This window comes from Schistocerca nitens, chromosome 1 (genome assembly GCF_023898315.1).
Source record: "Schistocerca nitens isolate TAMUIC-IGC-003100 chromosome 1, iqSchNite1.1, whole genome shotgun sequence".
NCBI classification, from domain to species: Eukaryota; Metazoa; Arthropoda; class Insecta; order Orthoptera; family Acrididae; genus Schistocerca; species Schistocerca nitens.
The window spans coordinates 188135-214003 of record NC_064614.1 but is presented as its reverse complement, the minus strand read 5'-3'; the positions used below and the strand labels follow the sequence as shown (position 1 = coordinate 214003).

Genomic DNA, 25869 nt, shown 5'->3' with positions numbered 1-25869 from the left:
CTAGTGATGAGGTCTATAAGTACTAGTCGATGTCTGAGAGCCGTGACAGGTCAATGTTGCTACCGAACCACTTACAGCATTCCTCCCTCCCCACCCATTCAACAAGGAGGCGGCACTTATGGGCTTAATTGGTCAAGCTTTTATCAGTCTCGCTTTTGCATGTGGAGACACTACTGCTGCTGCTGCTCTCCATAATTCTGTTAAATGTCGCCTTGGAGAGTGTAATGTGAAAGACACAAAGCAACAACCCTGGGGGAACACTGTTTAATAGACTGACTCAGGAGCTTGCGTATGCTGACGATATTGAGTTGTTATCCAGGAGGAAACAGGACCTGGAAGAAAAGCTGGAAAAGGTAGGAAGATATGGTGCAGAGATGGGGCTGACCATTAATCAGTCAGTGACCAAGTATATGTTAACATCTAGGAAAAGATATAGTGAAGGAGGAAGAAGCATAACTTTGAATGGAAAAGAATATGAACACTGTGAGAGCTTTAAATATCTAGGTTCCCTGAGAATAATGTTAGGAGACAAGAAATACATGCAAGGATTGCAGCTGGTAACTGGAGCTTCTTTGCGCTGGTTAAAGTGTTTAAAGCAAGGAGCCTCAGTAGGAATCTGAAGCTGATGGTGTATCTTACAGTATTTAGACCTGTGGTATGAATGGTTCGGACACCTGGACTATGACACAAAACGATGAGGAGTTGTTGCTAAGATGGGAAAGGAAGATACTTGGGAAAATCTATGGGCCAGTGAATGATAGGAATTTTTGGAGAATCAGAAATAATAAGGAGATCTGAGAGTTGTACAACAAACCAGTTATTGTGACTGAAATAAAGAGTAATAGACTGTGTTGGTTGGGACATGTAGAAAGAATGGTGGAGAACAGCACAGTCAAAAAAGTTTTCAAAGGAAAACCCAGTGGATGTCGTAAGTATAAGGGGCAGACCAAGAACTAGATGGCTAGACAGCGTGCAAGAGGATTTGAGTAGAATGGGAGTGAGAAGATGGCGAGCCAAGGCAGTCAGCAGAGAAGAGTGGGCAGAGGTTGTCTGGGAGGCCAAAGGCCTACAAGGGCTGTAGTGCCAAGGAGTAGTAGTAGTAGTAGTAGTAGTAGTAGTAGTAGTAGCAGCAGTATAGAAGTTCCATTGCTGAGCATGGATTAGAATAATAATAATAATAATAATAATAATAATAATAGTCATTTATCCTGAAATGTATTAATTTGTTTCCAAACTTTGCAGACTTTTAACTTTCCACACAGTTATCATAAATGTCTACAGACTTTTTGTTTTTAATCTCTAACCACAAGCACTGAATGTAGCAAATGTTAAAAAAATCAGGTGTTTCAATTGAAAATGTATCCTTTTTGTGTTGTTTATATAGAATGAACCATTAATATGTGTGTTCATCACATCCCTAACAGAATTCACCAAATATCCATTTCCAACCCATCTGATCTAAAATAATCCTCTGGAAGTTAAATAAGTTGTGTCAACATTTGCTCTCATAGAAACTACCACTTTTGGAACAGTTGCTGATTTTATAGGTATTAATGAATTATTGGGAGGTGCTCTATGGTGGTACACATATGCCAGTAAATGCACAAGTGAATACATACAACAGGAGTATACTCTTCCTCTGATACATACATTGCAACTGGGGATTAAGAGTGTCTTCTACAGACCATAACTTTAGAGGGTGGCTACCAATTTATTACTTTTGCTTTGTTTTAAATTTATATGAGTTCAAAATTCTAATTTTTAAGTGTGCTGAAAGTTTATTGTAGCAATATAAATACTACCTTGGAATTTGAATGTGGGTGGGGGTGGGAAGTCTACGTGAATCACATAGTAATTTGTCATGATTATATATTTCACAGTTTATCTGAAATTTATGGTAACTAACAGACACAAACGTCACAAGTATTGCCACTTTCTCTCAAAGGGCTTTGTCGTGATATTCCAAGTGCCAAAAACGAGCAGCTTCTTAGTGTCAAACTAAAAGGTTTGTATGTTGTAGTACATATTAGTAATTTTACAGTTATTAGAATATTTCAATAACATCCAAATGTTTAGTAATCCGGATTAATGGCTCCACCTCAAATCTCCAGCACAGTGGCTAATTTACAAGTATGTGAAATGAGCAAGATGATAAACACAACAAATTCTATAATGACATACTTTTATTGACTCAGTAAAATTCTTGTAACTACTTAACACATTGGAATAAAGCAAATGTGTGAACGAGTTGTAGGTGACATACAATTGGATAGTTCAAATTTTCAGTTGACTTTGTTAGTGTGATATGCTCAACAGTAATGGTACAGTTCAATAGTTATTAATGATTTCATTCTGTTAACTCTGTTATAGATGATTTAAAGATTTTCAGTGTTTACTACAGTGAAACAAACTGACTATTTCAAAGGGATAAACGCATGTTCCTAGCTTCACCTAAAATTCAAATCTTTCTCAAATGTTTTGAAATAAGTTAAAACCCAGTTAAATGATTACTTTTGTTTGAGAATGCCAAATATCATTATTGGTACACTCTCCAAAAATACATTAAGACTTTTGTGGTTTTAGCAATGAATAGAATGTGTAACACGATCTGTTTCTCCTTTCGACTTTGAAAAATTTATCTTCACTGAATAATTCTAGGTCTTGTGATTTCACACATAAGTTATGTTCGGTTTGGAAAGAATCCACCCAGCACTTTTTAGAATCAGTTTCAAATGCACACGTACTTCAACGTTTCTGTTGCCGTTCCCCACGAAAATTTTGCTGATGGTGTTGTAAACTACTTTACATATAAATATAATTGTAAAGAATTGTGAATGAAGGTTTTAAAAAAAAACTACTTTAAGTAAAATCCTTATCGCGTAAGTAGGAACCACCAATAGGTAGACGAATGTTCGTTATCTTTACGGGAGTCATCATTTCGCTCAGATTCTGTGAGTTCGCTATGGAAATGCGCTGCTTCAGAGGTCTGCGGTATTTGTACTCGATTCCTCAAAACTCACATTTAAAAGCACTCATTTCATAACACTGTTGCAACGAAGAAGCATCAGCGGTAAAATAGTACTACAAAGACGAAGCAGATGCTGTAAAAGTCACAAAGGAGATGTGAAAAAAACGTAAATACTGCTGCAATGCACACGTACACTACAAAGACGTCCAAGGAAATACGTTAAAAGATACAAATACTGCAAAGAAACAAATACTGCAAAGCAGTAAAACAGTGCTCGCTACTATAACGTGCAAACAAACGCAGTAAACCAAATGGAAGACTATGCACTCTAGGGGAAGATCCCAAAGAATATATATAGGAGCTGCAGAGGGGATGAAAAGGTGGGACTTGTCCCTTACTGTGGAGGGGGGTGAATGGGCGTGACCTGCCGCCGGTGAAGTCCTGGCGCTGACGATTCCCGTGGCTGCCGCGCAGCGCAGCCTGAGGCGGCGGACCCCCCTCGCCGAGCCTTCCACCGGCTGTCGCATTCCTGCGTGAATTCGAAAGCCTGGGCTGTTTTAAGAGCCTCGTCTCGGGAAGAGTCCGAATACCGCAAAGTCTGTGCACACACTTCCTTACCGTTTGAACATTGGAACAGCCTTCTCGAGTCGTGGATCGGCATTCGATTTGTGACATATTCGATCTGAGCACGAAAAAGCATTACAAATTAAGACCCCGAATGCCAGTGATCCAGTGCTTGTACGATTCTGATTGAAATTTAAAATGCCGGTAAAATTCCAATCTAATTTGCGCCACTCGGGAATGACACCGGTAAACTTGTGACAATAGTTTAAAAAGTTCAGCAAAAGACAAACTATTAGGATTTATCGTGAGGAACAACTTATGGTGCAACACCAACACACTATGCGAAGACCCCGAAATAAAAAGATCATTTTCGATAAGAATCAGTTGCGCCGTACACTGTGAAATGATGGTTTAGGTGCGTTTCCAAATCTTCAGCGCCGTCGAGCAATCAGGGAAACGGGGGAAATGTCGATGGTGTCTCGTTTCTGGTAGCAACGGTGTTAATACTGCTGTGGTAAGGACAGTTGCTGCTGCTGGTGTTCCAGTAGTTGTGTTTGGTGTTCCTGCCGTTGTGGAAGTCACTGCTAAGTAAATTCTGGGTCCATATTGCCTGATATGTCGACGCACTGACAGTTCAAATATACTCGTCGCCACTGTTGAAGTCTGCAGTTATAAGCACAATGTATTTGGCGAAATACACTGACGCAGTACAATACGGTTAACACAAACAGATGCAAGTTTGGAAGAAGAACACAAATGGAAGGAAGCCGACCGGAACAGATACCCTGCATACTTCAGAGTCGCCACACATGCGGGCGCTGCTGTTCCCGCGGCCTCTGCCTACAGCTCCGCTTGCAGTGGGAGGGGGGGAGGGGGGGATGCATCTCCGGCAGCTGTGTCGGCTCCACATCGCCGTCGCAGACGGTTATAGCATTGGTGACTGTGATAGTTTCACTTCCAAAGAACTGTACAGAGAATAAATTTGAGAGACGTCAGTCACACAAATTTACCTACTTTCAACGTAATTATTTTATCGTGGAGTCATAACGTTATTAAAACTAAAGAACGCAATTCACAACTAGAGGAGTTTATCCAGATCCTACATAGGAATTTCTATCTACAAGAGCCTTGCTCTTAAATGAGATCATTCACTCAGTAAATAAGGTCTCACACCATTCTTCTGGTAATACTAGAATGCATGCGATTTGAAGGGAAACATATATTTCAAAGGAAGACAGCTTACAAGCAGATAACGTCCAACAAAGCGCTGAAACTGTTTGCCTGCTCCCTCTGCCTTTTGTTCACAGTATATGTTTCTCAGCTTCTTGCGAGCTGGTCATTTGTGCGCCACGACGTTCACGAGGAGCATCCTGTCTTCTGGTGTCACCAGCTGTGCTTCTGATGTTTCCAGGCACTCCAGCAAGCGCAGGACTACCACACGAACCACATTTTGTTCACATGATACGCACTGAATCTCGAAACCGAACTCTTGCAGATCTAAGGTCCATCGTGCTAATTTCCCATGTCACAATTTACTTACTAACAGGGAGAACCAAGGTCAGTGGTGTGTTACCACTACAGATTTCTAACGGGCTAGATGTCGGCAGAATTTCGTGAATAGATAAATGTAATATAATGCGCATACATAGGGGCAGAAATCCATTCCAGTACGATTATGCCATAGGTGGTAAATCATTGGAAGCGGTAACGACCGTAAAATACTTAGGAGTTACTATCCGGAGCGATCTGAAGTGAAATGATCACATAAAACAAATAGTGGGAAAAGCAGGCGCCAGGTTGAGATTCATAGGAAGAATTCTAAGAAAATGTGACTCATCGACGAAAGAAGTAGCTTACAAAACGCTTGTTCGTCCGATTCTTGAGTATTGCTCATCAGTATGGGACCCTTACCAGGATGGATTAATAGAAGAGATAGACATGATCCAGCGAAAAGCAGCGCGATTCGTCATGGGGACATTTAGTCAGCGCGAGAGCGTTACGGAGATGCTGAACAAGCTCCAGTGGCGGACACTTCAAGAAAGGCGTTACGCAATACGGAGAGGTTTATTATCGAAATTACGAGAGAGCACATTCCGGGAAGAGATGGGCAACATATTACTACCGCCCACATATATCTCGCGTAATGATCACAACGAAAAGATCCGAGAAATTAGAGCAAATACGGAGACTTACAAGCAGTCGTTCTTCCCACGCACAATTCGTGGATGGAACAGGGAAGGGGGGATCAGATAGTGGTACAATAAGTACGCTCCGCCACACACCGTAAGGTGGCTCGCGGAGTATAGATGTAGATGTAGATGTAGGTACCGCCACTGCTCATTTCTCTGTCACAGCATATTTTTATCCATAGTTTAACATTCTGCTCCAAAAACCAGTCGTTACCGCACTCTTCTTCTTCGTCGATCTGACACAGGTGTTTCCCATGTTGTAATCAGATTCATCAAAGGCTAAATAAAAAGTTTTGTGAAGACCTGTGTGTAACAATACCACTGTGTTCATTATCGTTGTTTTAATCCATCGAAATGTTTCCTCACAATCTTTCCTACAGGACCACATGCTACGTCTGTTAACTAGGTTGTGAAAGGACTCGTTTTTTAGCACTTGGCAATACAAGTCGCACAAGCGTTGAAAATTTCTAAGTTGCTTCTTGCAACTAGATATCGCAAAACTGTATACAGCCTCCAGATTGTCCCTGTTTGCTTTTATACCTTACGGTGTAATTACATGACCAAAGAGTTTTGTTTCCTGCAGACTGAACTCTGTGTTTCTCTAGTTCAAGTTAGCTTCCGCAATTTCAGATTTTTGAATAATTTCTTACAACGCTGCGAAATGCACTCTCCATGCAATATTTTTTTGGTGCTCTCCATATGACCGAGTGATTCCAGAGGTCTACATTTTTGCTCTGTGTGTATGAAGTCAAACTGCACTTCCTCAACCTGCTAACCTTACCTGCCCTTAACAGTTATCCAGGAATTCATACACTGGACTTCCATTTGTCATATCTGATTAAGCATTGCAATAACACAAAACAACTTCAGCAGAACATGGTAAAACATCAAATAGATAACATACCACATTTGTGAAATCATAATATACTGCTTTGGCTCTATGTCTTCCAATTTGTTTTGTGTACATTACCCACAAGAAATATACAAAACTCTTATTCCTGCACAGCAGAATTCCAGCAGCCTATACGAGAGACTCTAATTCCGACTGGCGATAAACGTTCAGTTACAAAGGGACTCCCATAATAAATCACAATAACACTTCTTCTCTGATTCGGGTCTTGGAATCGAAATGCCAAAGCATTTATGAATTTGCTTGGTATGAAGTTGTAAGATATTCTCCAAGACGATATAAATCTGTCCCCGAAGTCGCAACCAGAAGGCCATTAGCGACGATTTAATACAGCACTGGGAAAGTTCGCAACCAGATGACAAACATTATCTGACTTGCCATCAGCAGGTAGAGAGCTGACGCAATGACGCGACCTAAGCTGTGTTCATTTACACTACCCACGTCTAAGTCTGTAAGTGTAGTCATCATTGGAATTACAACTTTGAAACACCAATTAAAAAAGGGCTGACTACGTCACTTACGACTTTGAATACAATTTGCCATAAAATGACAGTTTGGAGAGCGATCACATGATGTACATAATTTTTTATTTAATTGTCTTAATCGCAAAGTTTTTTGAAGACAGTTGCCATCTTCAGAACGTACAACGGAAGTACACCCAAGAGAAAAAGAAACTGATACACCTGACTAATATCGCAGCAGTGCCACGACGACATGGCGTGGACTCGACTAATGTCTGAAGTAGTGCTGGAGGAAACTGAAACCATGAATCCTCCAGGGCTGTCCAAAAATCCTTAAGAGTACGAGGAGGTGGAGATCTCTTCTGAACAGCATGTGGCAAGTCATCCTAGATATGCTCAATAATGTTCACGTCTGGGGAGTTTTGTGGCCATCGGAAGTGTTTAAACTGAAACGAGTGTTCCTGGAGACACTCTGTGTCAATTCGGGACATGTGGGTCCCGCGTTGTCCTGCTGGAATTGTTCAAGTCTGTCGGAATGCACAATCGACATGAATTGATGCAGGTAATCAGACAGCATGCTTGTCACCTGCCAGATTTGTATCTAGACGTAACAGGGGTCCCATATCACTCCAACTGCACACGTCCCACACCATTACAGACCCTCCACCAGCTTGAACAGCCGCCTGCAAACATGCAGGGTCCACAGATTCATGAGATTGTCTCCTCATCCGTACATGTCCATCCCCTCGATACAATCTGAAACTAGACTCGTCTGACCAGGCAACATGTTCTGGTCATATACTGTCCAATGTGTTGATGCCCCCAGGTGAGGCATAAAGATTTGTGTCGTGCAGTCATCAAGGGTACGCGAGTGGGCCTTCAGCTCCAAAAGTCCATATCGATTATGTTTCGTTGAATGGTTCGCTCGCTGACACTTGTTGATGGCCAAGCACTGAAAGCAGCAGTAGTTGCGGAGGGGTTGCCCTTCTGTCACGCTGAACGATTCTCTTCAATCGTCGTTGGTCCCGTTGTTGCAGGATCTTTTTCTGACTGCAGTGATGTCGGAGATTTGATGTTTTATCGTATTCATGACATTCACGGTACACTCGTGAAATTGTCGTACGGGAAAATCCCTACTTCATCGCTATCTCGGAGATGCTTTGTCCCATCACTCGTGCGCCGACTATAACACCAAGTTCAAACTCACTCAAATCTTGGTAACCTGCCATTGTAGCAGTAGTAACCGATCTAGCAACTGCACCAGACATTTGTCTTATATAAGCGTTGCCGACTGCAGTACCGTATCTGCCTGTTTACATATCTCTGTATTTGAATATGCATGCCTATACCAGTTCCTTTGGTGCTTCAGTGTAAAAGAAAATAAATTACTGCCTACTACATTAAGGGATTAAAAGAAGGACAAAAAGTATAATATAAACACGACATACCTCTACAAAAAGTCATATGTAAAAATAACATCAGTCGAAATTGCCACACTTGCTTCAACCGGTTATCTGAGGGTATGGGTTGGAAAGCGATTCTAGAGGTCGTTGATGCTTACATAAGCTACAGATAGTTGTACAAAGTACTTAGAAAGAGGTTCATTAGAAAGTAGAGTTCTATAAAATATTCGCAGCTGAATGCAAGTAAGCAAAACGATTTTTATTTAACCTTGTAAAAAATCTATTTATCTTCTGACAATTTAAAGTTGATGACGATTAACAAAATATTAAAAAAATAAAAACTTATTACAGAAATCATTCTTAAATTGAATACATTACCATGTCTATTTTCCTATAATGTTATTTCATCCCACTTGCCCCATTTGGGCTGTTGAGTGGACTGTCAACGGAACAATATTCCGCTCTTCAGCAAAGCGAATGAAAAAAAATGTAGAATGAGGAAAATTTTGTGACTTATTTTCTACTTAAAATTATAGACAGACAACCAAACTAACGAAAATTAATACATTTTTAAGAACACATCACAAAAGCTGAAATTCTACTCATAAAAAACGCGGAAGCACTGCACTTTCATTTAAAATCTGAAGGACTTGGTCTAGGTGAGAAGTATTATTGGAGGAGAGTATATGTTCCATATGGTTGAGGGGTGTGGGTAAAGAGGTACATAAGGAAACTGTGGAGAGGCTAGGTAGAAGGTGAGGTGGATAGGGGGAATAGAGACAATGGGAAGAGAGAGGTTGAAGAGTACTGTAGTGCTTGGGGACGTTAGTGGTAACAACAGGAAAGAGATAGGGATGGATGGAGAGGGAAAAGCAGAGAGGAGACCCCAATGTGGTGTGCCACAGGCGGAGGAGCATTAAAATTGGTAGGAAAGATGAATGTAGGGGAAAATCTCGTTATTTGGGAGAGCAAGTTGGTTGAAGTTGCAATGATAATTAGGATATGGAGTGTGTGAAGGGGTGGAAGCATACCAGGGTTGGTGGTCGGAGGGAAGACAGTGGTGTTATTGGAATCTAGTTTGCAGATGGAACAGGAGATGCAAAGATGTTCGATGTTGATAAGGAGAGGTAGGAATTTGATAAGATTGCAGAGGATCCACGTGGGAGAGGGGTATGTGGAGTCCATGACTTTCAAGGATTTGGAGGGACTTACAGAACTATGGTGGGGTGGAGATCGATGCAGCATTCATATACCAGAAGGTGGATCAGATCAGGGTTTTGTATATGAGCAGAATAGTGGAGGAATGTAATTCTCAAGTTCAGTCTGTAAGTAGTTCTAGTCTATTGAGAGCGCTCTGTTGGATTGTTAGTAGGTGAGGTTTCCACATTAGTGGCTGGTCGAAGGCTAATTAACTGTACAGGACAGTCATAAATGGTAAGGTAGAAGTCATGGAGGGGGAAAGTGTAGGTTCTTTGTCCTTTAACTATTGCCTGGTTTTGGAGGGATTGATCCTGAGGAGCGATTGCATACACAAGAAGGTAGACTGATTGAGGTGGATTTGGAGGGATCATTGGGATTTCTGGAGTGTAGGGTAGAGGGCGAAAAAGTGGTATCACCAACACACTCAAGGAGGCGATCTGGTGAGGGTGGTTTGGGCATATCAGCAATGTAGAAGAGATAATGGAGAGGAGAGAGGATGGGACTCTATGGTACTCCTGCACTAGGATGGAATATATGGGAATTGATATTGTTAATAGAGATTAAATGAGGGGCGAGTAGATGGGAAGGATGTAAAGTGGTCATAATTAATTGGAAAACTATATGTCTGGATTTTGAAAAGAAGACTGGAATGCCAACACGGTCACAGGCTTTTTCTACGTCGAGGGAGACAAAAATAGCAGATTTATGTGAGCAGAGTCAGTGGGATGAGAGATGGATGAGTGCAAGAGCTGGTTATCAGAGGATAAGTTGGAGCAGAAGCCATACTAGTTAAGGGGTAGGAGATGGTTTTGGTTCAGGTGTTGATAGATATGTCTGGAGAGAATGGATTTGAAGACCTTGCTAAACACTAAGATTAGGCAGATGAGGTGGTAGGAAGAGGTTTGTGTGGTTTGAGGAAAAACAGGATTTTGGATGTTTTCAATTGTTGAGTATTGTAAGCTGTAGAGAGGATAGCGGTGTAAAGGACTGGAGGGGTGACTACAAGGGAGAAGGGGTATTCTTTAAGGTGTCAATAAGTTATGCAGTCTTGACTAGGGGATGTGGTGTGTTTTTTGTGGAGTAGTTGATTTATGTCATGTGCTGTAACTGGTGTATTTAATTCCATTTGCTGTATGTTATTCAAGTACTGGAAGCTGGGAGCAGTGGGTGGGACAACGGTATTTATACATTTGTGGATGTTTGGGGGAAAGTGATTAGTCAAGGTGATAGGATGCAAAATGGTTAGCTCTGCTCAGGTGGTCAGCTAAGAGATTGTTATTCTGGAGGAGCAGGTAGTGAGATATGGGATTAGTGTCTGTGACTTGATGGAATGCTTTGGAGAACTTGGGAGAGTTAATGGGGAGTGGAGAGTCTGGTGCAAGTCCCAGGGACTTTTTTTCATTTAATGAATTCCTGGTGTGTCCCTGTATTTGCCAGTGATGTGTGAGTGTATTCCTGTAATGTGTCTGCACCAAAAAACAGTACATGCAGCAGTATTCTTGGAGGAGTAGTAGGCCTTGTGTGGGGATTGGGGGGGGGGGGGGGGGAGAGGGTATACAGTCTTCGTAGGAATGTGGGTGAATATAGCGTTTGATATGGTCTGCTGAAGAAAGGCATGAGGGAAACTGTCAGGTTGCTGGAAGGTTATAACACTACCGCCTGCCACTGTTATACCATAACCACAAAACAGGAGGGGGTTCGGATGAATGCAATCATTTTTATTAAGGCAATTGCCGTATAAAGAAGCATAGACGAATTTTGTTATGTTGACTGTGTTGTACCTAACGAAGGTGGCTTATCGGAAGTGCAAGTCAGAATTACGTAAATATTTAAACAGTAATACAAAATATTTTACCTATCTACACTGTTCAAAGAAGAAAGAAACCAGTCGCCTGCCTAATTAAGCATTAGAATAATTGACATACTTGTTCAAGAAACTGAAAATAAGTAACTTCAATGGGCAGTCACAGCCTATACTTTGTCACACGATTGTGCAATGAACTCTGGCACCTGCATATGTTCACGTTAAAGAAAGTGCTAACAGATATAAGAGAACATGGCTATTTGCATAATGGTAACAGAAAATAACATATACTTTTGCCTTCAAGGCTTGGTCAGACTGAATGGTCTCAATAATATTACTATCAATATTCACTGTAGAATCATAAATAAAAATAAAAAAAAAAACAAAATAAAATAAAAACTTAAAAATATTGAGTGACATGTACTATTTTGTCTAATGTAATACCTTTTATTAACCTGACATGTTCCACATTATTATGAAGTGTCGAATTCATGATCTATGGAACAAGTAGTAATCTAATCTATCAATACTCACTGTAGAATCATAAAATAGGCATAGGTTCAATATTACTTTTCAAACATTTTCCTATCTGACAAAAAATTGTAAATGTAGTTCACTGCAAAACTATGAACTGGTCATAGGTTAAGTCTCTCTCAGCTTAATACTTTTCTATTTAGAATGAAAGTTAAATGTATTTCGCTAACAAACAATTTCACACTGAATTTTGAACAAAAGAAGGTACTATTTTCATAGATAGTGGTCTTTCTATTAATTGTTATTTATCATGAGCATAAAGGGTGAACTGTGGATCCTATTACACTACTAATATGCACTTTCAATACACAAGAGAAACAAGTGCTTAGCAAGCATGAGTATATAACTTTCCACAATTGCAGTTTTCAACTTCTACTACACTGAGACACAAAATTGACATATTTGTAAGATATTGACTCACCTTTTGCGATTTACAACAGGTAGCAATGTGAACCATTACTAAGCTAAACTTTATAAGCCTCAGTTTTCAGAACTTTTAATTTTGAAGTTGGCAACAACACATTAATAAGCAGTTTTAATAGAAAAATTATTTTCAGCAGGCATCATGGACTTAAGCTCACTCTCTTGCCACAATAACTTTAACTTTCTTTTTTGCTATGTTCAAGAGGCATTAATTAGTAAAACACTAGGCTTTAATGTTCTTTCAATAAGGACACTCGGTAATTATTTTAGCATGGGAAAGACCCTAAGTGGAAATGTGGCAGAGGGATAAAAAATCAAGGTAGGTATAAGAGTTTGAGTATAAGTTACCTTATATTTCGTACACTAAAGTATCCAATGAGCTGATCCTTCACCATACATTTCTACTATTCCTTAGTTCCTTTTCAGTGATTGCGCAATGTGGTGGCGATCGCATTTTGGTAGGTGGATTTGCAGGTAGAATTGCTGGACTCTCTCATTTCTTGGTGGCAATGATAGATATCAGTTCCAGAATAGTTCCAGCTCTTTATCCATCCATCCATCCGAGGCATTGGAAAGCGGCACAGAAAGCCTCTCTCCGCACCAGCACAATACACAACTTTTACATGAGCAGTTGACTGACTCTCAGTTCCACCTTTTCTACCTAGGCCAACTACAATTTGCGCGCGCGGCATGCTTCCGATCCCAAGGGGAAGCACAACACCTTTTACATACAAAATAACTAAGAGCCCTAAGTGAGGATCAGCAATTTACATAACAGCAAACAAACGTTTTAAATAAAACAGAACATTTGCATATATTGGTAGTTCTACACAAAATTATTTAATTTTAAAGATAACCATAGGGATTATATGAGGAAGACAAAAGATCATTTGCTCATATTGTGCATATTACAGAGATTACACTTTATTGCAGTATCGAATTAATCGTATGCCAATTACAGAAGTTCAACAATGGGATGTTGAACAAAATAGAAAGCTAAATGAATCAACAAAAGGTATGTAGTGTCTAAGCTTTGGTGTTACAAGGTCAGGAAGCAACTTCCAATTTGGGTTTCTATGGATTCCCACTAGGCATTCCAGTAGATGTGTGAGCAGTCTTAGATAACTTTTGGATGGAGGTTGGGATGGGGTGCACAAGGATGAGATTCTGTGTGAGAGATGATGAGGAATACAGGTAGACATTCACTTCCAATCATATTATAGACTTCTGCAGTGAGGCGTCCAAAGAATCTGGGAGATGCTAGGACGACATAGGGGGTGGTTTTGCTTTCAGGATGGGTGTGGTGTGAGATGGGAGCAATAACACCCTGCAGGGAGTCAGAAAACTGATGCCACCTCTGGAGTCCTCCACGTGATTTACTACTAATTTTGAGATCAGTGCCATGATGTAAGTGGAAAATGAGTGACGGTATCATAGGGGATAGGATGAATAGGTCAGATGTAGATGGTGGCACAGGTAATGGTTAGTCTTCCGAAAAATAGGGCAAGGATAACACGTTTGGTAGGATTATTATATAAGGGTTGTGACTGAACTGGGATGTTCTTGTGGTGGCCAATTGAAACTGCATCTCTGACCAGAGGAAGGTGGTTATCTGTGCAGTGGATGATACAGAGAGAGGTCTGGACAGTGTAATGACTGAAGGAACATTTCAAGGAGAATAAAGGTATGGATTTTGTCTTCAAACAGGGCATGCATTAAAAGATTTTTATTAGTGGGGAGGGAGGAGATATAGTGTTACAGGCTTTTGTAGTGCTGTCACACCATTAGAATGGTTTGTTTGGGGGAAGGGGGTCTGCTGAGGTTTTAGACAAGGGCATAGAGGAAGGTGAAGGGAAAGTGAACCTGGTTCTGGGAGTAGGTAGCTTCGTTGTTGAGATGGAGTGGGCAAAAAGGGAGATTTGTTAGAGAGTACATGGATGTTGGAATGGGTGAATGCTTTGGAGGATAATTTGATAACATCTTCAGCAGTGGGTGTTGGACAGGGGAATTGTTGGGGTGAGTGCGAGTATCAGTGGAACAGAGTGGGACAGTGAGCTTAGGTTTGGTAGGTTGCAGCTTAGTTTTGCATCGAGGGAGGGGGGGAGGTGTTACAGATAGTAGGAGGTTAGGGCATTGTTTAAGAAAATGGAAGGCTTTGCAGTTTGTATAGGAGGTGGTTTTTTACGATCTTCAGTAAGCTGATCATTGTAATGGAGGCATTTTCGTCATTGGTGGGACTGAGTAGGAATTTTTAAGGTTCGACCTTGTGGCAGTGGTGGTATATTAGGACTCCTTCTTTAGGGAGAGTGTACATGGTGGCAGCAAATTTAGAGAAGACATGGCAGTGGTGAGTGGGGCCAAAGTCATTATTAATTCAAAGGGCTTTCTGGAGTTATAAATCCATGTGGTTGTTTATTTCAGATGCCGTTTCCTAATCCATGATCACAAGGCTGACATTTGTGACACTGCATTGGGGGTGGGAGGACGGTTGGAAGGCTGGTGTTGTTTGGCCGTGAGTATGCTGGTGAGAGGTGTTGAGCAGGCTTTGGTACCAAGGATAACCAAAGGAAATTTGGAAAGGTCAGTGTGGAAACTGGGATTCAACGACTTTAATGAGATGGAGGCTTTTCTTGGGATGATTTGTTGGATGTGAAGGCTTGGTAGGTATTTAATTTCGAGGATGAGGCATTTGGGTTTGAGGAACTTTTGGTCAGAGTTGGAGAGAAAGTCAGGTTGGACAGTAGGTAAACAGTGCGAAGGGACAGGAGTTGTGTCCATATGCTGAATGTCGTCAGATTCAGTTTGCTTTTTCTTAGGTGTGGGAGTAGGAGAGATGTTGGTGTTTTGACGTTTTGTAGGCTTCTTACTGGCTCTTAGATGGAAGAATGGGGGTGGTGAGATGCGACATTGTTGATGGTTACCTGGGAGTTCTGCAGGTCCTTCAGCCCTGCTTGCATTGGTGACTGCAGTGAGACTCAGTGAATGGTGCTTGTGACATCATCTGTTGCAGCTGTTGCCCAGCAGACTGTGATGCAGGCGGTCAGTGATGGAGGTAGCAGATGACTGATGGCTGAAAGAGAGAAGGTAGGGGGAGCTGGGGTGGGGAAAGATGCATTTATTACTGCTGCGATGGGGCAGGATACTGTAGCTAAGGGAGGATGAATGTAGGTATGTTGGGGTAGAAGACAGACTCCGTGTAGTTAGAGTGGGAACAGGAGATGGAGAGGTGTATGTGATTGATAGAGTCAATGTTCCATAGTGGCAGAGAGTTCAAAATAGTTCAAATGGCTCTAAGCAGTACAGGACTTAATATCTGAGGTCATCAGTCCCCTAGACTTACAACTAATTAAACCTAACCAACCTAAGGACATCAGACACATCCATGCCCAAGGCAGGATTCGAACCTGCGACTGTAGCAGCCGCATGGTTTCGGACTGAAACGCCTCGGACCGCTGGGCCACAGCGGCCGGCGGCAGAGAGTGTTTAACGGTGTTGATTAGGGTGAGTGGTCCCCGAAGTGGCGTTGGAAAGACTGTGACAAATTGTGGTGGAGTAATGAACGATGAGAATGTCTCTGATCTGACAGTGAAGGAAGCAGCTAAATCGGCCATGGTGCAGTGACAGCGATAAACAGATGGAGGCGGCGGTGGTGACAAACAGGCAATGAATCGGCGCTGATCAGATGGTGGAGGCGAAGACTGGCAGTGAAGATATGGGGTGGCGATGACCAGTGGCTAGGGCGAGGTCTGGATGCGAATGATGACAGGCAGTGAATGCATTGATGGATAATGAGCACCGACGATGACGCCTGACAACAAAGTCATCGACCATTACGTAGATGGCTAGAAACTTTTTCCTATCTGAATTTAAAACCCTGAGAGTAGCCCAGGTGATTAATATTCCCAAGAGGAAGAGGGGTTCCAGCCCTTGGATCCATACATTGTGATGTTTTCTTCCCTTTGTTATTTCGACCTCGCTCGTCCCATGTGTGGGGGGAGGAGGGGGGGGGCTGGCAGTGGGACAATCAACATGCTCTTCAGCCAACAGATATTATCTATGACATAGACGCTAAACACAGAACTAGGATTCATATTTATCATGAATTTAAAACTACCTGAAAAGGTGATGTTAATGAGAGAATATAATAAATAATGCTATCTTCGCGAATAGTTTAAAAACACTGATAAAAATGAGAATCGAGAGCGCAGTTAAGAACGTTTGAAGAGCACTAAACATTTGAATAAACATTTGAAAGACACCTAACACAACAGAAAAAATACTGGCAAACGTTAAAAACAGAGCACTCTACATTTTCGATAAAATATGGAAAAGGACTTGCTTTGGAATTATAGCTTACTGATGAAAAAAAGGCTGGTATAGAGGGCGATAGGAAAATTATGGTGGTAAGAGGTTGTGATGAGATGGGGTGGCTGTGGGAACAAGGAGAGAGGGGTAGCTGGTGTTTGGCTCTATAAATTTGAATGGAGAACAGGGAGGGGGGCAACAGGGGCAGGGTAAATGGGGAAATGGTATGGAGAGAGGGCAAGGAGGGAGCAATTGGGGAAGAATCTGACAGGGTGGGTTGGATTGACAGTTGGTGGGATGGGTATGTTGGGATGGAGTTCGTGTTCCAGGAGAGGGACACAGTTGAAATTTATTTAGGAGAGGACACTGAGGGTGTGCAAATGGTGGGTTGGTGGTATGTGTAGATAGAGGCATGGCAGCATGATAGGACTGGAAAGGAGAGAGCACACAATAGGATTGTTTGAAATTTTGGAGTCGGGTTTGCTGATGTTGTAGGTTATTTGGAGGTATTCAGTATGACTGAGGAGAAGTGAGAATGTAAGGAGTTATTAAAGCATCGTTATGGTTGTGGGAAACGAGATGGAAAGCATAGCATTCAAGTGTATGGAGGGAGTCACAGAACGTGTGTGGAGTGGAAATCCATGCAACATTCGTGTAGCAAAGAACATGTCAGAGCAAGGTTTTGTGTGTATGGAGGACAGTGGAGGGTTGCAACTCCAAGTTAGGCCAGTTAGTAGTTTTAGTAATTTTAGTTTGGTTTGGGATTTGTGTTGGATGTCTGGTTGGTGAGGTTTCCACGTTACTCTCCAGTCGAAAGTTAGTCCAAGGTATTTTAGTATATTAGTTAGCTGGATGAGACAGTCGCAAATGGTGAGGGAGAAGTCGTAGTGACGAAAGGTGCAGGTGGTGCATCCTATGATTACTGCTGAGTTTTGCAGGGACTAATCTTAAGAAGTCACTGGTTACACCAGGAGAGAAACGGATTGGAGCTCCCAACTGCTTGTAATCACAACCTCTTTGATTTCCCGGATCTTGCAGGCTGAGAGGTTCCCTCTGAAACAAGTCAAGCGACTGCATCTGGCTGAGGGGCACTGTCAGCCACAGACAGCACATGGAACCTGTCAGATAAACTGGGGCGACTTTAGGAAATCTTACACCGCCTGCCACTCCCCGAGGCGACCTCCCACTCGATCACAGGTGAGGGGTCAACCTCAGCGCGAGCAGTGACTGTGCTGCTCGCCGGTAAGGACCGAGCTGTGTAACCAAAGCTACCACAGCCTGAAGTTGAGAGTGAAGTGTCGCCAACCTGGATCGCATCCGCATATAGCCATCACAGTCCCTTTCCATACTTAATTCCGATGAAAACTACACTACACAGACAAACAAGGACGTTCGACACGCACTTTGGCACTCTACTGTGAACAAGGAAGAAAACACAAGAAATATGTCCAATAATTAAGATTAACGCAGAGATTCGAAAACTGAACTGCCAAAGTACACAGTTGACACTAATTAATTCGCTCCTGATTAGAAACTTGCAATACATCACAAAATCGGTTTACTATCCGACGCAAACGATAACATGAAGATTGTGTTTATTAAATATGAAATTAACGCGCAGAAAGTCAAGAAACTAAACTATGAAAGCATACAGATGAAACTATACAGTTCGCTCCTGGTTAGGAACTCGTAAAATATCAAAAAATCGGTTACTTCCCTATGGCTACTTGTGTCTCGCGCGGCTGCTGCTGACTGACATTTTACTCAGACATATTGCTGCAAGAGCAAGCATTCATAGTCAACTGTTTCAACTGTAACTGCCTAGAAGAATCTGAAGCTTCCTTATCTGATGTTATAGGCAGAGAACAGTGTGTATTTGATAAGGCATCACCAGATATTTACTTTCTATTAATCTTGTAATGTTGTTGTTGTTGTGGTCTTCAGTCCTGAGACTGGTTTGATGCAGCTCTCCATGCTACTCTATCCTGTGCAAGCTTCTTCATCTCCCAGTACCTACTGCAACCTACATCCTTCTGAATCTGCTTAGTGTATTGATCTCTTGGTCTCCCTCTACGATTTTTACCCTCTACGCTGCCCTCCAATGCTAAATTTGTGATCCCTTGATGCCTCAAAACATGTCCTACCAACCGATCCCTTCTTCTAGTCAAGTTGTGCCACAGACTTCTCTTCTCCCCAATCCTATTCAATACCTCCTCATTAGTTACGTGATCTACCCACCTTATCTTTAGCATTCTTCTGTAGCACCACATTTCGAAAGCTTCTATTCTCTTCTTGTCCAAACTGGTTATCGTCCATGTTTCACTTCCATACATGGCTACACTCCATAAAAATACTTTCAGAAACGACTTCCTGACACTTAAATCTATACTCGATGTTAACAAATTTCTCTTCTTCAGAAACGATTTCCTTGCCATTGCCAGTCTACATTTTATATCCTCTCTACTATACCTTGTAATGACTATATAAAATTGAAACTGCGGTCATGCGCTGACGATAATTTAAGTGTTATGTAGTAGCGATACCTACAGGGCGTTTCAAAATTACACCGACAATCTTCGAGAGGATGTAGAAGGTTTCTTGAGGAACAAAACAAAGATAGAAATGCGTGTCCGCTAACGTCATCCAAAGATACCAAGGAGCCTCGAAATTACAGGCGCTGGCGGAAGTATGAATATATGAGGGTGATCGTGATGGTGTTACAAACTTCCAGGGATGATGGACAAGGATAAGTGTATCAATTTGAGGTAAGGAACCTGGGTCCAGAAGCGAGCGAGTCGAAAGTTATGTGCGCAAATCGTTCTGATACCTCTGACAGTGGGATACATGTACAGGTACTGGTGTTCAGATTGTAATTTAGGCAACTTCCAGAGGTGGTAGAGTGGACAAAAACGTGAAAAAAATATCTGGTAAACGTGACCTGTAAAACGTATACCTTAAGAGCAATGACCACTTGTTCAATAGAGGAAACATGTTTCACATAGCTCCTCGGTTATTCTCTCAAGAGTCCACGATTACTAGGCTGTTTTTCTGGTTCTGGTCCACACTACCACCTCTGAAAGTTGCCTATATGACAGTCTCAGCAACAACAGTACCGGTGCATGTACCCACTCCACTGTCACAGGTATCAGAACGATTTTAGCTTATAATTTTCGACTCGTTTGTTTCCGGACCAGGGTTCCTTACCTCAAATTGATACATTTACCCTGCTCCATAATCCCTGAAATTCTGTAACATCATCACGAACTCACCCTGTATATTCATATATACGCAGGCGCCGGCGCCTATGACTTCGACGCTCTGTTAGCGTCGTTTGGTGGCGTTTCCGGACACGGGTTCCTGTCCTCATTTTGTTCTTCAAGAGAACTTCCACAACCCTTCGAAGTTTTCTGGTGTAATTTTGAAACACCGTGCGTAAGTGTAAGTTAACATTGACTAATGCTTGGGAATATCATGCACTTAATTTGAACTACTTTCTGTGTGGCTTAGGGTATTCACCCAAATGATCAGCGACTCCATGGATGGATCAAGGACGTGCGACGCGTGAGAGACATGCTACACACGAAATTAAGAGGTTGGGTACACGATATGCAATCCGTCAGCGAGCGGATGATGAACTACAAGATAGAAGAAGACAAGAACAGTTCTGGGATCTATCTAATAAGGTACAAGCTATTGCACGTCGAAACTTTGTCGTACTTGTTATGGTTTTTGAATGTTTCACTTTTTTCACTGGTGCGTCTTACTTACTGATATACAAATAACTGACGTCATGTTGTTCAGGACTGAGTAAAGGATTTGTGACTGATGGCCAATAGTGAAGGAGACTGATACTGTAACTAGCCGTTTACAAAGTTCTGGGATTCCGTATATTCTTCAGTTTTTGGTTGGCTTCCGTCTTAAAATGTGCCACATGTTATGCAGAATATGAGCAAAACAAACTACAGCATTGAATGGTGTTACTACTTTGACTACAGAAAATACCCTTGCTGCCAGATACTAGGCAGGGTCTCGTAATTTACGGAAACGGTACCTGACACAAAAACTTGGTACAAGTACCACATGGGAAAAGAAAATGTCACCTCCAGGAGAAATCACGCTAATGCCTTGTGAAACTTCTTTACTTAAAAGTATTTTGTTCTAAAAGTACTGAGTGAAATTGAATGCAAGTGTCACTTTCGTATTCTTTATCATTTCAACACTGACCTACAGAATTTGCACTGACTAACAGAACTCAAACTTTTGCTACGCATTAATTACCCACAATATTCAAGGATAACGTGATATGACTGCTCAAAAAATGATAACCAAAATTCAAATAATTAATACAAAAGAATGGCCCTGAATAGGAAGGAATCCCTAACAATAAGCCATACATATCATAAGTCACTTACCTCATAGAATGTCTTCATTACACGAACTACAGCAATGTCGCAAGTACCAACACTGCCAGCTAAATAAAAGATTCTAACTACTGAAGGCTCTAACTACTGATAGGCATGTGGTTAGCAAAGGAAAGATTGTGTTCCAAAGCAAACAATGTATTTTTACCTTAATAATGTGACAACCAGTTCAAAAAATATATAATCATCCGTGACATCCAGTTCCAAAAATTATATGGTTCAAATGGCTCTGAGCACTATGGGACTTAACATCTCAGGTCATCAGTCCCCTAGAACTTAGAACTACTTAAACCTAACTAACCTAAGGACATCACACACATCCATGCCCGAGGCAGGATTCGAACCTGCGACCGTAGCGGTCGCGCGGTTCCAGACTGAAGCGCCTAGAACCGCTCGACCACCAGCGGCCGGCAAAAATTATATGATCATTGACAAAATTAAATTTCCATAACGGACACATGTCTAGACCGTCCGCTCGTGCTAACACTTCAGACCTCTAACCTCCATCACTGCCAACTATTAACATCCAGCTCCCCTCACTGCTGGCTATTCACCACCAACTTCCATCACTGCTGGCTGTTCACCTCCAACTGCTAGACTGATCAACAGAGTCTCTTACAGAGTGGTCACAGCGCTGGCAGAGTTATTAATGCAAAGCTCTACATAGCACTGCCAACATACAAACTCATAAACAGCCTACTTACATAGCCCTCCTGCTCCCTTCAAAAAATTTTGCAAATTGTTTTGGGTAGTGGCCAAGACTACTTAGTTAAAATTTTTTTGTGTTAACAATATAAAATAGATCAAATGCACATAATTAGTAATATACTGTCGGTCAAAAGCAAAAAAACACCTCACAGTCCCTAAAGGCAGTCCTAATCATTCATCAGGAGAGTAGTCTATGACAGTTTTATGCACAAAGTCTGAGCAGTAAAAGAAAATTCACACACAATAGCAGGTCCATAAATGTGTGTATGAATTCCTAAGCGACCAAACTGCATAGGTCATCGGTCCCTAGATTTACACACTACTTAAACTAACTTAAACTAACCTATGCTAAGAACATCACACACACCCATGCCCAAAGGAGGACTCGAGCCTCCTGCGGGAGGGGCTGCGCAGTCCATGACATGACGCCTCAAACCGCGTGGCCACTCTGCACGGCAGCAAGTCGATAAACCACTACTTGTACACTCACTAACTTTTTGCAGTATCCTTAGAACCAGCAGTGCTGTTAACCAGTCCCTTGGTGAATTATCAACACATGTGCAATCATTAACACAGTCATATAGCCTCTGACATTTTATACATATACTATGACCAACAGAAATGTGTGCAGTAAAATGAATCCCTACTATTTACTTAACTTAAAGAACTCGTGTCTATACAATTACAATTTTACAGCATAAGAATACAGTTACAAAAGTACAGAAAACATCATTACAATCATGAACATGGTAATACAGATAACATTTGTAATAATATAGGTTTTACAAAAGAACAGAAATAAACACATACAAGTGTATTACAGGATTTGTGACATTAATAAATAAATAAAAAGTGAGAATATCCTTAGAAATATTAACTTGACACATGAGCATTAAAAGAAAACATAACAGAATAAATAATGTCCAAACATCTTCCCAAATTAAACAATATGTTACAAAACCAGATTAGATTTGAGGATAACCGTATTCCTCATCATAGCGAATGCTGCTTAGTATTAGAAGCAAAAAAAAAAAAATTCTACCAAATTTATCTTACCAGGTAAACACACAGTCAGGAAGAACACAGACACACAAGGGTACACATAAACATAGCGGAATAACACAAAAGGAAAGGACAGTGACTGTTTTCAGTGTAACATTTAGTACCGCAGTACCTCTGACGAGCATTTCAACTCTTTTTCATTTTTTTCTTTCAATAATATCCTTCATACTGATAGGTCTGTAACTTTCAGTCAAAACTACTTCATTTCCAACTGAAACTTCATTTATCTCTCTTACTTCAACATTTGTTCCCACAAAGAATCCCATTTATCTATATTTAAACTTTCATATCTTTCTTACCTGATCATTTGTTTCCAAAAAAATCATAGCTAGCAAAATAATTGTTCCTCATTATACAAAACATTTTAGCCAAACCTTTTTCTTATAGCTTGTCAATACATTTCTTCCCAACTCGTCATATTTCATTTTATTGTATAGCATAGCCCCCCTTAAACTAACTTAAATCTACTGAGCTCATATATATAAACTAGAGAACGAGGCAATGCAGCAGTATAAACATTAACACCAACAAGAACACCAAAAAAATACAAATGGCAAAGCAAGCAGCAACATATTTAAATTAGCAAAGTAAATACAACATTACAATTCAGATAAGACAATATGCAGCAAATAAGAAAAATAAATCAGTGGTAAAACTGGCTTATCAGAGTAATACAAAGTACAACTCAGTAAAACAATGCCAAGCAAATAGCAGCAGCAAATGCAATAATTTATACCTAAACATGACAAAGCACAAGCAGAAAAAAGTATTACAGTAAAGATAGCAATGCAGATAAGGGAATGTCTATTTACATCTTCATGCCTGTGTCACATCTTAACACTAAAGTAGTGCACCTCAACTTATTCTATCAAAAAGAAATACCAAGACCTTGAAAAAAATTATGTATGTAGTTCCTGTTACTAGTCACTTCTCCTTCTTATGCTTCTTTCCTTTCCTAGTGCTCCTTCCTTTTAAGAACGTAGATTATAAAATTATTAAATGGGCTCTGAGCACTATGCGACTTAACTTCTGAGGTCATCAGTCGCCTAGAACTTAGAACTAATTAAACCTAACTAACCTAAGGACACCACACACATCCATGCCCTAGGCAGGATTCGAACCTGCGACCGTAGCGGTCGCGCGATACCAGACTGAAGCGCCTAGAACCGCTCGGCCACAACGGTCGGCTATAAAATTATTATTTCATGAATCTGTTAACAGAAAGTATTCACATTAGCATATGTATTAAATTTTATTTTATAAAACCAATGCTACAGCGCAACTAGAAACTAGATATCAAATAAAATAAACAGATATTTACAAGGCAAAGCATGAAAACATCATTCAATAGCCATATGGCATTTCATAAGTCAGTAAAAATTCTTTCAACTCTCGTAGAATGATACTTGTCACAGGTGTGTAGATGAAAGAATATTTCTCGTCGCTTCATTAGCATTTCAGTAAGTAGTATAAGGTATAAGCTCCAAAGTGTAATCATATATTTCCAAGTAATAGAGTGTTGTGTTTGTGGTGCGTTGTGCAAAGAAATGTCAATATAGAGGTCAACGGCCTCTCTTTTCTACAGCTATGCGAGCGCTTGCGGAAGTGCGGCAAGCTTCTAAGTTGCTGAAGCGGCACGAGGAAACTTTAAAGTCCACACAACAATAGATGTATTTCAAAGTGGCTAGTGCGCAGCTTAGCGCAGCGTTACATCAAGGTCACATGTACTCTTTACCGAAATATTTACGACAGCAGTTTGAGCTACAAGAACAGTTTCATACCAATAAAAAAATTTCACAAATTGAAAATCTACAGGAGAAGTCGGCAGTGTCGTAATCACATTCACATATATACTCAGTGCTTTTTTTCTAAAAAAAAGAGTTTGAGGGTACTCCGACATTGGATATAATGCAGGAAAATTACTTATAACTGAAGCATGGGATACCACCCGTTTGCTTTTAGCCATGACGTCATCAACATCATTATGGTTGCAGGACGGTAGAGACAGCTATCGGTAGCTCGGCGTTTGAGCGTACGCATATCCGTTTAGCACTACCATCGCCCACTATTAGCGGGCGAGGGCACTACATGCTTGTCGAATTGGCTGCCAGCGATTGAGTTGTCGAGAACTGTTGCCGCAGCATCCAAATGATTGAAACAGTCAATGACTTCGCTTTTCCCACCAAAAACTGGACTGGTATCGTTCGTATTGCAATTACCAACACGAAAAAATGAAATAAAATATTTACTTCCGTGAAATAAATCTTTGGCACTCTTCCAAGTTTTCAACATCGTAAAAAGTTTAGGGGTACGCATCCCCCAGCGTTCCCCCCAGAAAAACAGCACTGTATATACTCGCCTATCGTAACTCTTAAAGTTAAAGTATAAGAGTAACCTGCTTGATAATTCCATTTCCATATGCTGGAAAGCTTCCTCACCCTCGTTCGACCACATAAAAAGACCCATACAGCACCTTTCTTGAAAAAAATAATTTAATCAAAAGTCATTAAGAGCCTGCCTGAAAAAAAATTCATCTGCATCCACATCGTACTCCGCAAGCCACCTAATGATGTGTGGCGGAGGGTACTTCCGGTACCAGTATCAGATCCCTCCACCCCTGTTCCACCCGAGAATAGTGCGTGGGAAAATGATTGTCGGTAAGCCTCTGTGTAGGCTCTAATTTCTCGAATTTTCTCCTTGTGGTCAATAAGCGAGATGTATGTGGGGGAAGTAATATGTTGCCTAACTCCTCCTGAAAAGTTCTGTCCCGAAATTTCAATAGTAAATCTATCTGTCATGCACAACGCCTCTCTTGTAAAGCTTGCCAGTGGAGTTTTTTAGCATCTCCGTAACGCTCTCTCGCCAGCTAAACGATCCCGTGACGAAACGCTCCGTATTCGTTGGATCTTTTCTATCT

At 41.1% G+C, this 25869-nt stretch overlaps 1 protein-coding gene across 1 annotated transcript in view; it reads left to right on the top strand.

The window, feature by feature from the left end:
* LOC126234386 (uncharacterized) overlaps positions 1–25869 on the top strand; it is a gene marked incomplete at its 3' end in the record, with an annotated part of 230476 nt that overhangs the window by 95553 nt on the left and 109054 nt on the right. The window contains exon 5 of the mRNA XM_049943077.1: positions 20269–20444. Within this exon, the coding sequence (XP_049799034.1) occupies positions 20269–20444 (176 nt within the window). The remainder of the gene's footprint in view (positions 1–20268; positions 20445–25869) is intronic.